This window comes from Glandiceps talaboti, chromosome 22 (assembly GCF_964340395.1).
Source record: "Glandiceps talaboti chromosome 22, keGlaTala1.1, whole genome shotgun sequence".
Taxonomy (NCBI): Eukaryota; Metazoa; Hemichordata; class Enteropneusta; family Spengelidae; genus Glandiceps; species Glandiceps talaboti.
Window position 1 is genome coordinate 3,697,132 of NC_135570.1, and position 12,979 is coordinate 3,710,110.

A 12,979-nucleotide genomic window follows, 5' to 3' on the forward strand; every position below is an offset into this window, starting at 1 on the left:
ATTTATATTGTCGCTTGCCTTTTTTTACTAAATTTTAGTTACGTCAACGCCTTTTTGAAATTAAATTCCATACCATTATAGCCCTAGATGTCGGTTATGGTGCTGCAACGAAATGAACTAATAATACAAACGTGTAGAGCTGGCTGTAACAAAAGATCATCACTATTGAAAACGTGATCGGTTATTTATTTTTTTTCAGCAGCTTGTTATATTCAAATCAGTTGTATTTTTGAACTGAATAGTGTTCGATGCCTCTGCCTGAATTTCGCCGGAGACATTGCCACGGAATGCTTTATCGTAACCTCCTAACAATTAAAGCAAAATTTGACTAGAAGACAATAGATAACGTGTGGTTACTATTAACAACTAGCTCGAAGCAAAACGTCTTCTAGCTTGACAGAATATTATTAGCATTGCTATATTTTGTCGGCAGACCTGCTGACACTTTAAATGAAATTATTACAATGCATAATGGCAACTCAAGAGCAATGTTATTCAGTCTTGTCACGTCATACAATGAAACGAAGTATCGTTAATGGTAATATTTTTGTCAAGCCAGATAATAAAATGCAGCAATGTTAATATTTGTGGCGCTAGCCGATGATACGAAGCACTAGTACTGTTAGCAAGATTTCTGTCACGCCAGTAGATAAAATGTAGCAATTTCAGTGCTAGTCAGAGTTATCGCTCCAGACGTTAGTGAGATTTTTGTCGAGCCAGACGATAAAATCTAGCAATGTTAGTATTTGTGGCGCCAGACGATTATACGAGGCACTGTTAGCAAGATTTTTGTCACGACAGTGGATATAATATAGCGATTTCAGTGCTAGTCAGAATTATCGTTCCAGACGTTAGTGAGATTTCTGTCGAGCCAGACGATAAAATGTAGCATAAGTTTGTGTTAAGTCAGACGATATTTTGTTTCAAGTTAAATGGCTCGGTGATGTTGCTCCTTACACTTTTCGTAAACGTTTGCGTTATTCTGGAAACATTTACCATGACATTCCTTTGCCATCATCATTGCAATGTCTCAACTCGGTGAATAGTTCGAGCACATAAATCAAATATCAAAGTTTCACAAATAATTGATAAAATTTAAGTGAGTCATGTATGTCCACTGTGCTCTGTGCAGAATAACTGACAAAAGTCGTTACTGTCAAAGACACATCTTGTGAAGTAGTTTCGAATGCTTCCATTTTTATGTTCTTTGAAAAATGAGAGGACTGTTGGGAGTTGCAAAATTCCAAGCAGTCTGGTGTAGTGTACATTGTATCATAGTCATCCAATGGATTCTACATATCTTTATAATACATACCCTCTTGCAAGAAAACTGAAAGACAATATTGAATCTGACCATCTAAAACATAATTCTAATAATGTGATAAGTCGAGTTTTATTAATAATACCTTTCTTTTGGCTCTATCCATATTACTGGTGCTATCCTTTCTTTTAGTCGATGGTCTCTTTTTGGTCCACAGCTTTCTTCCAATTGAACCATATGCAAATAACATAATGATTAGTGGAAGGATGTACGTAAAGACAAACAAGGCTATTGTGTAGTCGTTCCTGGCCGACATGGGCATCCAGTTCTCCCAACAGATCTCAAAAGTAATATTAATGTCATCATTCCTCCATTCCTCGTATTCCACTACAATGAGGAGGGGTATATTAATGCAGACGCTGACTCCCCACACAATTACTATAGCAATTATGCATGTTCTGGCCTTGGTCTCTCGCCACTTGAGAGGAAAAATAATGGCGAAGAACCGATCCCCAGCAATGACCGTCAGTGTAAGGATACTGCATATCACTAGAACACCTGAAAGTGTGAAATACATTAATGATTAGAGATTCGTTACATAGACAGTTTGGAAGACAAAATCGCTAGAATTCACACTGTTCTTTTACTACCAAACCAGAAAGACTACAGAACTTCAATTAGACGACACGGTGTTTTTGCATCTCACACAACGTTTTTGTTTCCAATTACACAAACAAAATACAAATATCATAGCGTACGTGAGATGTTACATTTATCTCACCGAACAGTTTTGTGTGTCAATCTTTCTTGTTCCATCGGATAGTGATGTTGATTTGTATATACTGTGAGATGAAATATGTCATTTTATATGCTTTGGCGCTTTCAGTCTCTGTATTTTGTTGTATGTAATTAATTTGGTACAAAAAAAACTTGATGTTTGTATAAAACATCGTGCTTCCTAATTGAAACACCTATAGTCATTCTGGTTTGGTAGTGAGCCATTTCGGTAGAAAAAATATAAATAAGTCATCAACGTAACGTAGCGGCTCTTTCAGACTTGTCTTCAACAATATATCGTTGTGTGTCTTCTTCATCGCCGTTTTAAATATACATACAATAGGTGGGACTGTAAAATTTATGTTGTCACCAGGCCAGTATTTGTGTAGTACAATGTCATTTAATTTGTAAACAACACCAAAAGGTCTACTCAGTGGTTAACAGAACATAAAATGTTTTTGAACTTTACAAATAACCCATATTGTAGATTAATAATTGGTCACATAATTTCATGTTAACATGTTTGTTTCTTGGTAACTAATTGATTGATACTGCCACAATGAATATGTAGCAATATACTATTTCCGTTTGTCGATGTAGAAAGCTTACCATTAAAGCAATAATACTTCTAAAGAACATTTTGTATTGAACATACCAGGGAGAATTATAGTTAGGAACTGTGGGTTTTAATAGTTCTATTCCAATGCTCTTAAGTAACTAGGGAAATGTCATTAATGTGTTTTAATGTTGCCATAATCTTAAGGTTAAAGAGATAGGAGGCTAGACGCCTCAGTTTCGACATCTCGTTGCCAAGGTCAACTTAGTCGTTCAGGGGATTAGTATATACGAGTGCAATCAGTGCTTGTGAAAGATACAACAAATACCCCAGGAACAGATTGCGTGAAAATTACATTACATTTAATGAAGGGAAGAAATGTTCACTTTTTACGACATAAGCCATATATATTGATTGTCGTAAAGGGGCTAGTGTATCACGACCATGATTCCAAGGGACTAGCAAAAGACACAACTATTATATTGTATCCCTGAAGTCATTACAGTTCCTAGATTTTGTCTATTTTCAAGAGTCCCTTGTTACTACAAAACTTGTGTGATTTGTACCAACTGTAACGTCGCGTAAAATCGTATTCATTGAATTTGATAGTATGTTGTGCTTATTAAATTATACGGGATGTGCAATGTTTGACTCGCTCTTAATTCACTCCTCTGCGAGTTTCTTTGTTTTGTGTTGTTGGGGATACTTTCAATGGGTTGTCAAATTTCTAAAGAATGTACGACGCATAAAACTCATAATATAAGAGATTTAAATGACTTTGTGTTTTACTTGCTTCATACAGAATATAGGGCATCTGGTAAACTAAGTTTAATGTTTTCTATAGATGCCTTAAATGGACCTAAAAAAACAAAGTTGGTATACATATATTCCTGATACATATAGGTTCGTAGTTATCCTTTCATTAAAACCGACTAAACATATGTGTACAAGCGTATGGTAAATGAAATGCCTTGTCTATCATTCTTGTATAGGGTTGTTTTCTATATGCATATAGATTGTGCTAATTTGAAAGGTATTCCACTCATTATTAAGATATGAATATTGAAAGTTAAGTCATTGCATATTGATCGCAGTTAAATTACTGCAGGTAGACGGTCGTGCAGGTCAGAAGAGGATGTTCACTCTATATGTAGTAACTATGATAAGGTCAAAGATATAAGATGGTCCTTGCGTGACAAGCGTTTCACATTACTATACATTTTAAGTGCTAAGTTATCGTTAGTAGACGACATGAGTGACAGTTGTCTATGTATGTAGGTATCAGTTCACTTTGTTATTTCGGTCAATGGTAGTTTAAACTAGCTCTGTAAAGAAGGGATGGCGAGTACATATTGACCCTCAATTCGAACCTAAGATGTTTTGATGTATAGAGAGGAAGCTGAGTCAACAGTGTAGTCTTGAATTGAATTGAATTGAATTGAATTGAATTGAATTGAATTGAATTGCACCTTGGAATGAAATGAAAAGAACCGATTTACCAATTAAATTCTTTCAAAGAACCGAATTTGATATTTTACGTTATGAATCGTGAACGAGAAAATAGTCAAATACTTCAAATTTACTGCCGCCAACTTTAATTCATAAAACATCGTAAAATAACCCATAACATGTGCTTTATGTTCTATTCAAGGTCTCCTAAATTTTTTGTCATGAACGCAAAAAATGAAAATGGACGTTTAAACATATGATTTCATTAATATATACATTAGAGCGAATCGTTGTTTAGTAATAGGCTGACTGGTGAATGTAACGTTTGATAACATCAAATTACAGTGGCTAGTATCTTACCTAAATTGGCAGTTACTTACAATTAAAGTTATGGTGCTATATCACAGCTCGGTGCTGAGTTAAGGTAATTTCCAAAGAGTTAAGGGTACCCTTTTTCTCAATTCCAAAAAGATGACCAGTTCAGGATTGACCGACCAATTTGTCAATAAATTCCGATATCAGCTGGACATAAACTACATCGTTTATTACCTATGTGTATGTTTTATAGTGCCTCAATAAACAGCATTTAAGTGGACCTAGTATAACATAGTACAATATGGTACAATTAAAATCCGACACAATCGGAATATCAATCATGTTGTCTCTGTATGTGTAAAAGACACGCAAAGCCATTGATACGTTTTAAGGCAGACAGTTATACTGGACTTTACGAATGACAATTCTTTAAGCCAAAAGGGCTATGCAAGGCGGAATCTTATATGTAGATTCTGAACTGTTATGGTGTTTTAAGATTAAGACATATTTTCTCAAGTAATCATCTAGAGAGGATGGTCAAGATTTCATGTAGTAACATAACCATGTTAGATTTGACACAGCCTTCAATGACTGGCTTAGATCGAGTTCGTGGTATGGACTATTTACCTATAGTGACCTCATTTTGCATAGAGTGTGCACTAGCTATGTTTTCTCTCTGACAATAGTTATGTAGCGCGGATGTCTTGCAGTGATTTGCTTGCCTTTGACTATGGATACAACATATGCCTGATTATGATGTATTATAAAACACTTACTGCCTGGCATTATTCTGGCATTAAGAGACGTCATCTTACGTATACCCTTCGTACTGTTATTGAGCAATTATTTACCTCGGGAAATAACTACTGCATAACAACCCCTCGGGGTAATAGCCGTCTAGAAGTGCGGTCATAGCCAGGCAATAACTTTATATTATGGCGGCATGATGCATTGCTATTTATTCACAAACAAGAATTGCCACAGATACAAACGATGGTTCTCTATCTAAGACTCGAAGTATACCTCGAAAGACTCGCAGTTAACCTAAGAAGACAGGCTTAAGCTAAAGCATTCATGATATTTAAATGCAAAAGAAATGCAGTCTTCATGTACAATCGAAAATTTGATTGAGTTCTGAATCCGACCAAAAGTAATTGACAAAGGTTTGATCAATCTACAGACCTTAGTAACTCTAGAAACAAAACCCACTTCAAACCCCTGACACGAAATCTTCATTTGCAAAGTGTTTCTTAAGCCAAATCTAGCTCTCTTGTTATTCAGGCATCAGGTCTAATGGCGTGTTCTCTCAGATAAAATAGAAATCAATTAATCTCCTGCCGATAGGCTTACAAAAGTTCGTCTTCCCACTACATGACTTCTTTTAACAACAACATCATGCGTGATGCATGTAAATTTGAAAAGCAAGAATATCATGGAATCGGTAAAAACAAGACGTTATTTCAAACACAATCACCCATTGCGTATGTACTTTTTATTAATTACATATTGGTGAAAATATCAGGATGCATCGTACAGGCAGTACTAATCCATTATACATTTCGGCCAGTACGTTTATCAATTTTAGTTACACTAGAGGAAATTTGTTAAATTAAATTTTTACCTTCCATAAGGAAATGTTATTTTATGTTCCTGTCTGTCTGTCTGTCTGTCTGTCTGTCTGTCTGTCTGTCTGTCTGTCTATCTGCTTGTCTGCCTGCCTGTCAATCTTGTGCACACACTATCTGTATATATATATATATATATATATATATATATATATATATATATATATATATATATATATATATATATATATATCGATGCGAATGCGAGCTTTAAAGTCAATGTAATTTGGTAAACACATTTATGATAAGGAGCATGCATCCTATATGGCTTGTTGATATAACTTTTAATTTTAATGAATCATTTGCATAATTACTTATTTTCGGTGATCAAGCTTTATCGTAAGTATGCCAGCTTTAAATTTAATGTAAGTTGGTAAACACATGAAAGAGCATATGCAGACGTGTACAATCAAGTTTGTTGATGGACAGCTTTTAGTTTTAATAGGTCATTTACATAATTAATCATTTTCGGTAATAAGACAGTATCTTTAGTGTGCAAACTTCAAATTTCATATAGTTAGCTACATACATTGATCACTTGATGATGTTGTTTTATTTTACTAATGAATCATTTAAATAATTAATGATTTTTTGTAATTAGCAATATCTTAACAATGCAAGCTTCAAAATTTATATAATTTGATACATACACGGACGACAACAAAGCACGACTGTTCGATGTTGTTTGATGATCTTTCAATTTCAGTGACTCCGTTACATTATTAATATGTTTTTTAATTAGGCAATCTCTTACTTCATGCTACAAATTTCATTTTACTTGTTACATACATTGACAATATCATATGTATGTAGTGCAAGGATCCATGCTAGCTCTTGTAAAAGTTTAACGTGAATCGTTTTAACTTGGACTGAGAACTTTATATCTTAACATATTTTTTAGGTTATCATAAACGCATATGTCAGTGAGACAGTTTACCATTGCAAACAATTTGATGTTCAGGACATAATTCTAAGCACAATATTCACTCTGTTGCTGTTGTTGTTGTTGTTGTTGTTGTTGTTATTGTTGTTCTTCTTCTTGTTGTTGTTGTTGTTGTTGTTGTTGTTGTTGTTGTTGATGACATTGTTTCAACATATGCAAGAGCACTATGAAATAAAACAAATTTGAACATAGGTGGTTTGGGAATATATACAGTAATCACTGCTTTGAAACCAATGTTTCAATGTTAAGGTAGAATGCATTATTTTATTTTCACTTAGACTTACAGTTTTCGTCAGCCATATCGAATTATTAAAAGAACTTAACAAGGCTTGCAGATATACAAAGAATGTCTTCTTTTGAACTCTTTATCCGTGCAACCCTTTGATTGTGTCATTACTTTGCAAAATGTTGCGTGTCATTCAAAACCCCTTAACCTTTTGTATCGCAGTTTTCATGTTTGAACAACAGTCAAGTCTTTGTATATTTTCAGCACACACAAATGTTACATGTTTCCTCATATAGTGCATAGAAGTGTAGTCTGTGTTATGCAATCGACAATTGCTTTAAACTCAAGTATGGTTTTTCTTACTTACACTCAACTAAAATGTGCAAAGGCTAGACGAACAGATCTGTCTATCATTCATTTCTTCACAAACATGGTAACTGAAACCTGCAATGGTTACATTATACGTGAAAGAAACACACTTACAGTAAGTGCCTGATGTTTCGAAACTTGCGTAGGTGTAACACTTGAGTTAGATTCAGAAACGCTATGAACGTATTAAAATTCGGGTCACTTACTATAAATTGTTCCTACTTCGTATATACTAAAAACATTAGACCTACCAAGAATTCATTTAAAAGATTTGGAAGCCGGGCATCATAAATCAGAATTGAAATATTAAATCTACAGTCTCACGATTTAGGTCATGGAAAATGGAAATTTTCTATTTACCAAGACGGTGTTACATCGCATTTACATCATGTGTACAAAGATTAATAAGAAAGTGCACAAAGACATATTGAGTTATTTGTAGTGATTGGAACCGTATGTTTACCAGTCTCGCCTGGGAATTGGATAGTTGTAGGCTCTCAGATTTTACTGGATTCTTTCTATGTAGTTATTTCCAATACACATATTTACACTCACTCTGGATGCTGCTTTGGATAATGTTTGAATCGTGTTTGAACTTAAGTATTCTTCATCTAAAAATGTGACGTTCGTATGCAAGGAACTGCAGCCATGTTAGTCTTGCATATATATTACTCATTCATATTATATCAAAATGAATATATTCTACCACGCTAGATTAATATATTTAAAAGGTAGGTGATTCTTCTTTCTCAGATACAAAGTGAAGACTATTATCTGTGTGTTTGTTTGTGTGTGTGTGTGTGTGTGTGTGTGCGTGTGTGTTTGTGTGTGTGTGTGTGTGTGTATGTGTGTGTTTGTGGGTGTTTGTGGGTGTGTAAGGGTGTGTATTGGTGTGAAAGTACATCTGGTATGTTGCCTCGTTATTATCAAATATTTGTAATTAGCTATTCTGTGATACATGAATTATACATGCTACTTAAATATGCACTATTCATTTTATTGAAAGAAGATTCTTACAAGGGGTCCTTGATTTAGTCTGTGTACACAGGAAAGAGTTTTACACAAAAACTGTCAGAATGCGGTACAGCAATCACAATAACTTAATTGCATGTGGTTCAATCTTGAATGTAATTTCAATATCAATGAACACAGGTGACCGGCTAACTTTGTTATATGGCGTGAATAATTACCTCATCTTATCATTTTATAGCACTATAATTATCGACGGTTGGTTAGTGACATACGTCACCCGCTACGACTCGCCCTATAAATAGGTTATATATTTGTTATGACCATTGTAATATATTGACAGGTCCAGGAAGAGTATACAGGGTTAAAGTTACTAATGTTGAAAGAGAAATACAATACCACGTTTTGAATAACCATGAGTTACTCTAAAACCTTGTCAAAGCTACGATTTTAAGTATCTCTCCACGGTAACTAGGATATATCCAAAGTGGTGCGTTAAAAAATAAATCAATCTAGTGAGGATGGCGAGTCACTGTTTTCACCGAGAAAAACAAGCCGTGTTTTTAAAGTCTATGGGTATTAGTTATCGATTATGTATCAACTGGAGGGTGTTAGATGGTGTATGATACGAACGCTTTAGACTTTGTCACTAGCTTGAATAAAAATCGTGTATTAGCTATTTTAATTGAACCAATTTCCCTGAGCTAACAATTCGATAACTCAGAGTGTAATCACCAACATCCAATTCAGTCAAATCACATTTTGTACCATCACGAATACCATACTATTTAATATTTGTAATATGAACGTTTTGTGTTTCAGGCGTGTGCAATGTATTTTTTTTTCTAAAAATACTAGGCGTGTTGTGTGAGCTAAAAGTGAATGAAGACAGTATGTTCATGCTTCAGATAATACGAGTTTTGCTGGGCAACATCATAACCTTTGGTAGAATAGAAATTTAAGAAATACAACTGTGAAGAACCAAGAAATTAGTTTGAGATGATTACATTATGGTGATATATGTTAAATGCAATATGGCTAGTGGTCATCTAAAAGTTACTATGTTCATAGAAACACTTCGAAATACTCTTTTCATCCTCTCTAATTGCACGCCATTTTGAATTTTACAAATGGCGTGACGAAACATTGCCTCCGGCTCCGCTGGTTTTACCGCATTCCCTTTAAATAAATAGTTATTTATGAGCATTGAAAGTACCGAGATATATATCAAACGTTCTATTGACTTTTTGTAATCCGTATCTGTAAATTGTAATTAAAGAACCATTGATACGAATGAAATAGTTCCTTTTGTGGAAGTGTACGCAAGTTGTTTTACGACCAATAGTGCACATAGGCATTCGATTTCCACTGCTTGCAAGTGGAATAGAAATGCTCAAAGATATCGCAACTTGGAATGCATAGAAGTATAGGGCTAGGGAGTTCGACACACAAATATACACAGTGAAAGGAAAACGTGTCAATTCTCAAAAGACAGGACTCCCCCAAATGTTTGTGCAAAGGACATAACGAATGAATGTACATTTAATGTGTCTCAGTTCTTCGTGTCTTGTCTAAATTCGTATAAATAGATGTTGAATTTTCTGTTGTACATATACATGTCGCATTTAAATCAAAATCGGAAATCGAAATTTTAAAATTAACTGTAGACTGTTTATACCGACTGTATAACACCAGGTATTATAAAATACAGAGCCGAAATAACAGTCAGTGTCCTATTGTTTCAATGACTTGCTTTCGGGGGCACTCACGCATATCGTGATTGGGGCATCAGGATAACAAGCTATAAGTTCTCACTAGAACAACGCAAGAAAGAGGGTAGACTACCAATGCTCTATAAAATCTCAGCGGGAACAGTTGCCGTAAATAAAGACAAGCATCTTAAACCTCCATCAAAATATACTAGACACATGCACAGTAAAAGTTATCAAACACCAACATTCAAAACAGACTACAGAGAATATTCATTTTTCCCTAGAACCATTACAGAATGGAACAATCTACCACCAGACATTGCAGCTGTAGGATCACTTGATGTATTCAAGTCTTAAATGGCATCACACTTGAACATTTGTAACTCATTAGGACAACTCTTGAATATTCATTAACTAGTTATTTTTCTTTCTTTCCTTATTCATTAATTATTTATATATTTAATTTCAGTACACACTTCATGTTTTTCATCACCATTTCTGTTGCACACTGACTGGCAAAATCTTCAACATGTTGAAAGTGACCAGTCATGGAAAAAGATGAATCTAAACGTTCTGTTTTTTCAAAATAAATGTTTTTCAATAGAGGACCAAGAATATGAGAAATATATGAAACTTAACATAATTATGGAATTAGATATGCTTTACCTGTACTTATCTTAGAAAAAATTTCCGGGGCAGTTGTCCTAGATCCTGTGTTCAATTTCTGATCATTTGTCGAATGAAACAGATTATGGAGGCAGCAGAAATGGGATGAGATGTGTCCGTCATAAAATAAAACTATATACATCTTATAGAATGCCAGCATGTAGTAGTCACGATAGGTTTATCTCTATAAAATACCTATAGCCTAAAGAAGTCAATTACTTTAGTCTATGTGAGATCCTAGGAATTTAAATGTATCAATTGGACAGCAGGTTGCATATCTCTTGTACATATGCAAACTGTAATTCGAACAGACTTATATTTTTGCTTCAATGCGATAAACAAAATTCATTCAGCGTTTTACGAACGCCAATATGTACTCGCTGATCGCCTTTTAATCTGCATGTATTGAAAAAACTAGAAACTTACACCAAATGTAATAATCCACGAAACAAATCATAATCTACATGTAACATGAATACTCCACCTTTCTCTGCAAAGCGTGCTTCACATACCTAAAGCACACTTCAGTGCGATTTCTCGTTTCTCTGTATCCATGGTCTTTTGAACTCAATTAAAGGTGAGATTAGGAGATTTGACTGTAAGATCAAGTCTCATCTTCAGTCAAGATATTGCAAAACTATCACGATCGCCATGAAAATAGACAATTTACGGCTCACACGCTATCGGAGTCTATACATGATTATCTTAACATTAATCATTTCAGCTAAAGAAGTTTTCGTTGCCTTCGGTTTATTGAAGACGATTAGGGCGATGGGGTCGAGTTTACTATAATAACGTTCTTACGCAGAAAGCCGAGCTTAAGTCACACTACTTGAGTGATAACTCTGTTACATGTCTACTTGATGTTGTAAGTGATCCTGATTTGTTCGTTTATGAATTCCCAAGATGTTTTATATCTAAATATGCAATTTTTTCGAAATGTCAAAATCCGATTGACTTTGATGACAGGGTACTTCTTAATGACCGATATTATCTAGATCCATACGTTTTCATTTCTCTCTAATATTCTCTTAAACGGTTCTGTATATTTAGAAGGGTTATACACGTCCTTCTCTAGCCATTAGTAAGCGAACACTCTGCTTGGTACAACTGGTATGTTCCCATAATCAGAATATCAATACCTGATACACGCTGCCTAATTATTGCAAGCCATGTGTCTAATTTGTCGTAGGAAGTAGATGAGATAACAATTTCAAAATGAGACGATACTGCATGTATAATTAACGAAGAAGAATTGTTTGTCACGAACAATATAGCAGTTGTAGTAAAAGAGACAGGTTTAAGTAACCTGGCGCTCATTAATTACAACGTCGTTTTTCACAACTAACAATAGTAATCATAACCACGCGTCTACATTGATTCTCAGTTATGGTGCCCTGGCTCATGTGGTGCTTATTCTTTGATACGTCACCGACGCTAATTACATTGCATGGCTTTGCATAAAACTTGTCTCAGTCCTACTTATCACATGCAAGCCAACGAGTCTGGTGTATTTTTCGCAGGTTCTATTTGTTACGAAGAAAATTTAACATCGAGACATCAAACGAGAACATTATTATGCAATACATATTGTGAATAAATAGCACAATGATATAGAAAGGCACGTCTAGTTATGAACAAGTAATTGATTCAGTTGCCAAATGGTCTCTTTATTATAAACGCGTCTCAAATATCATGATTATATCAAATATCATGATATTATTAAATAGAGACATTTGTCGGCAGTTCACCTGATCTATCTGGTATATTAAGTGTTTGAGACAGAGTGTCTGCATAGAGTATTATGTAAAATGAAATGGTATCTCAGGGATTTTAAAACATCCCCTGGAGTAAATATTATCAATTCTAGAGCTTTTTTATACTTGAACACCAAAAACGCATACGCCTGGCAACACCTGATATGTTTGGTATGTTAATGTATTAGAACTCAACACCGAGAAGTGAGACTGTGAGTAAATAATCAAGTACATGCCACCTCGAAAATGTCAAAATATCTAATGACAAATACGATAGTCGACATTCATCGGTAAAAGAGTTTATCAACGTGAAGGAATTGAAATATACATAACCACTACCATGTATATATCAAA

General features: G+C 34.6%; 1 protein-coding gene across 1 annotated transcript in view; it reads right to left on the reverse strand.

Moving 5' to 3' along the window:
- LOC144452423 (QRFP-like peptide receptor) overlaps positions 1-12,979 on the reverse strand; it is a 65,562-nt gene that overhangs the window by 17,607 nt on the left and 34,976 nt on the right. Inside the window, exon 2 of the mRNA XM_078143515.1 lies at positions 1,407-1,819. Coding sequence (XP_077999641.1) covers positions 1,407-1,819 — 413 coding nt within the window. The remainder of the gene's footprint in view (positions 1-1,406; positions 1,820-12,979) is intronic.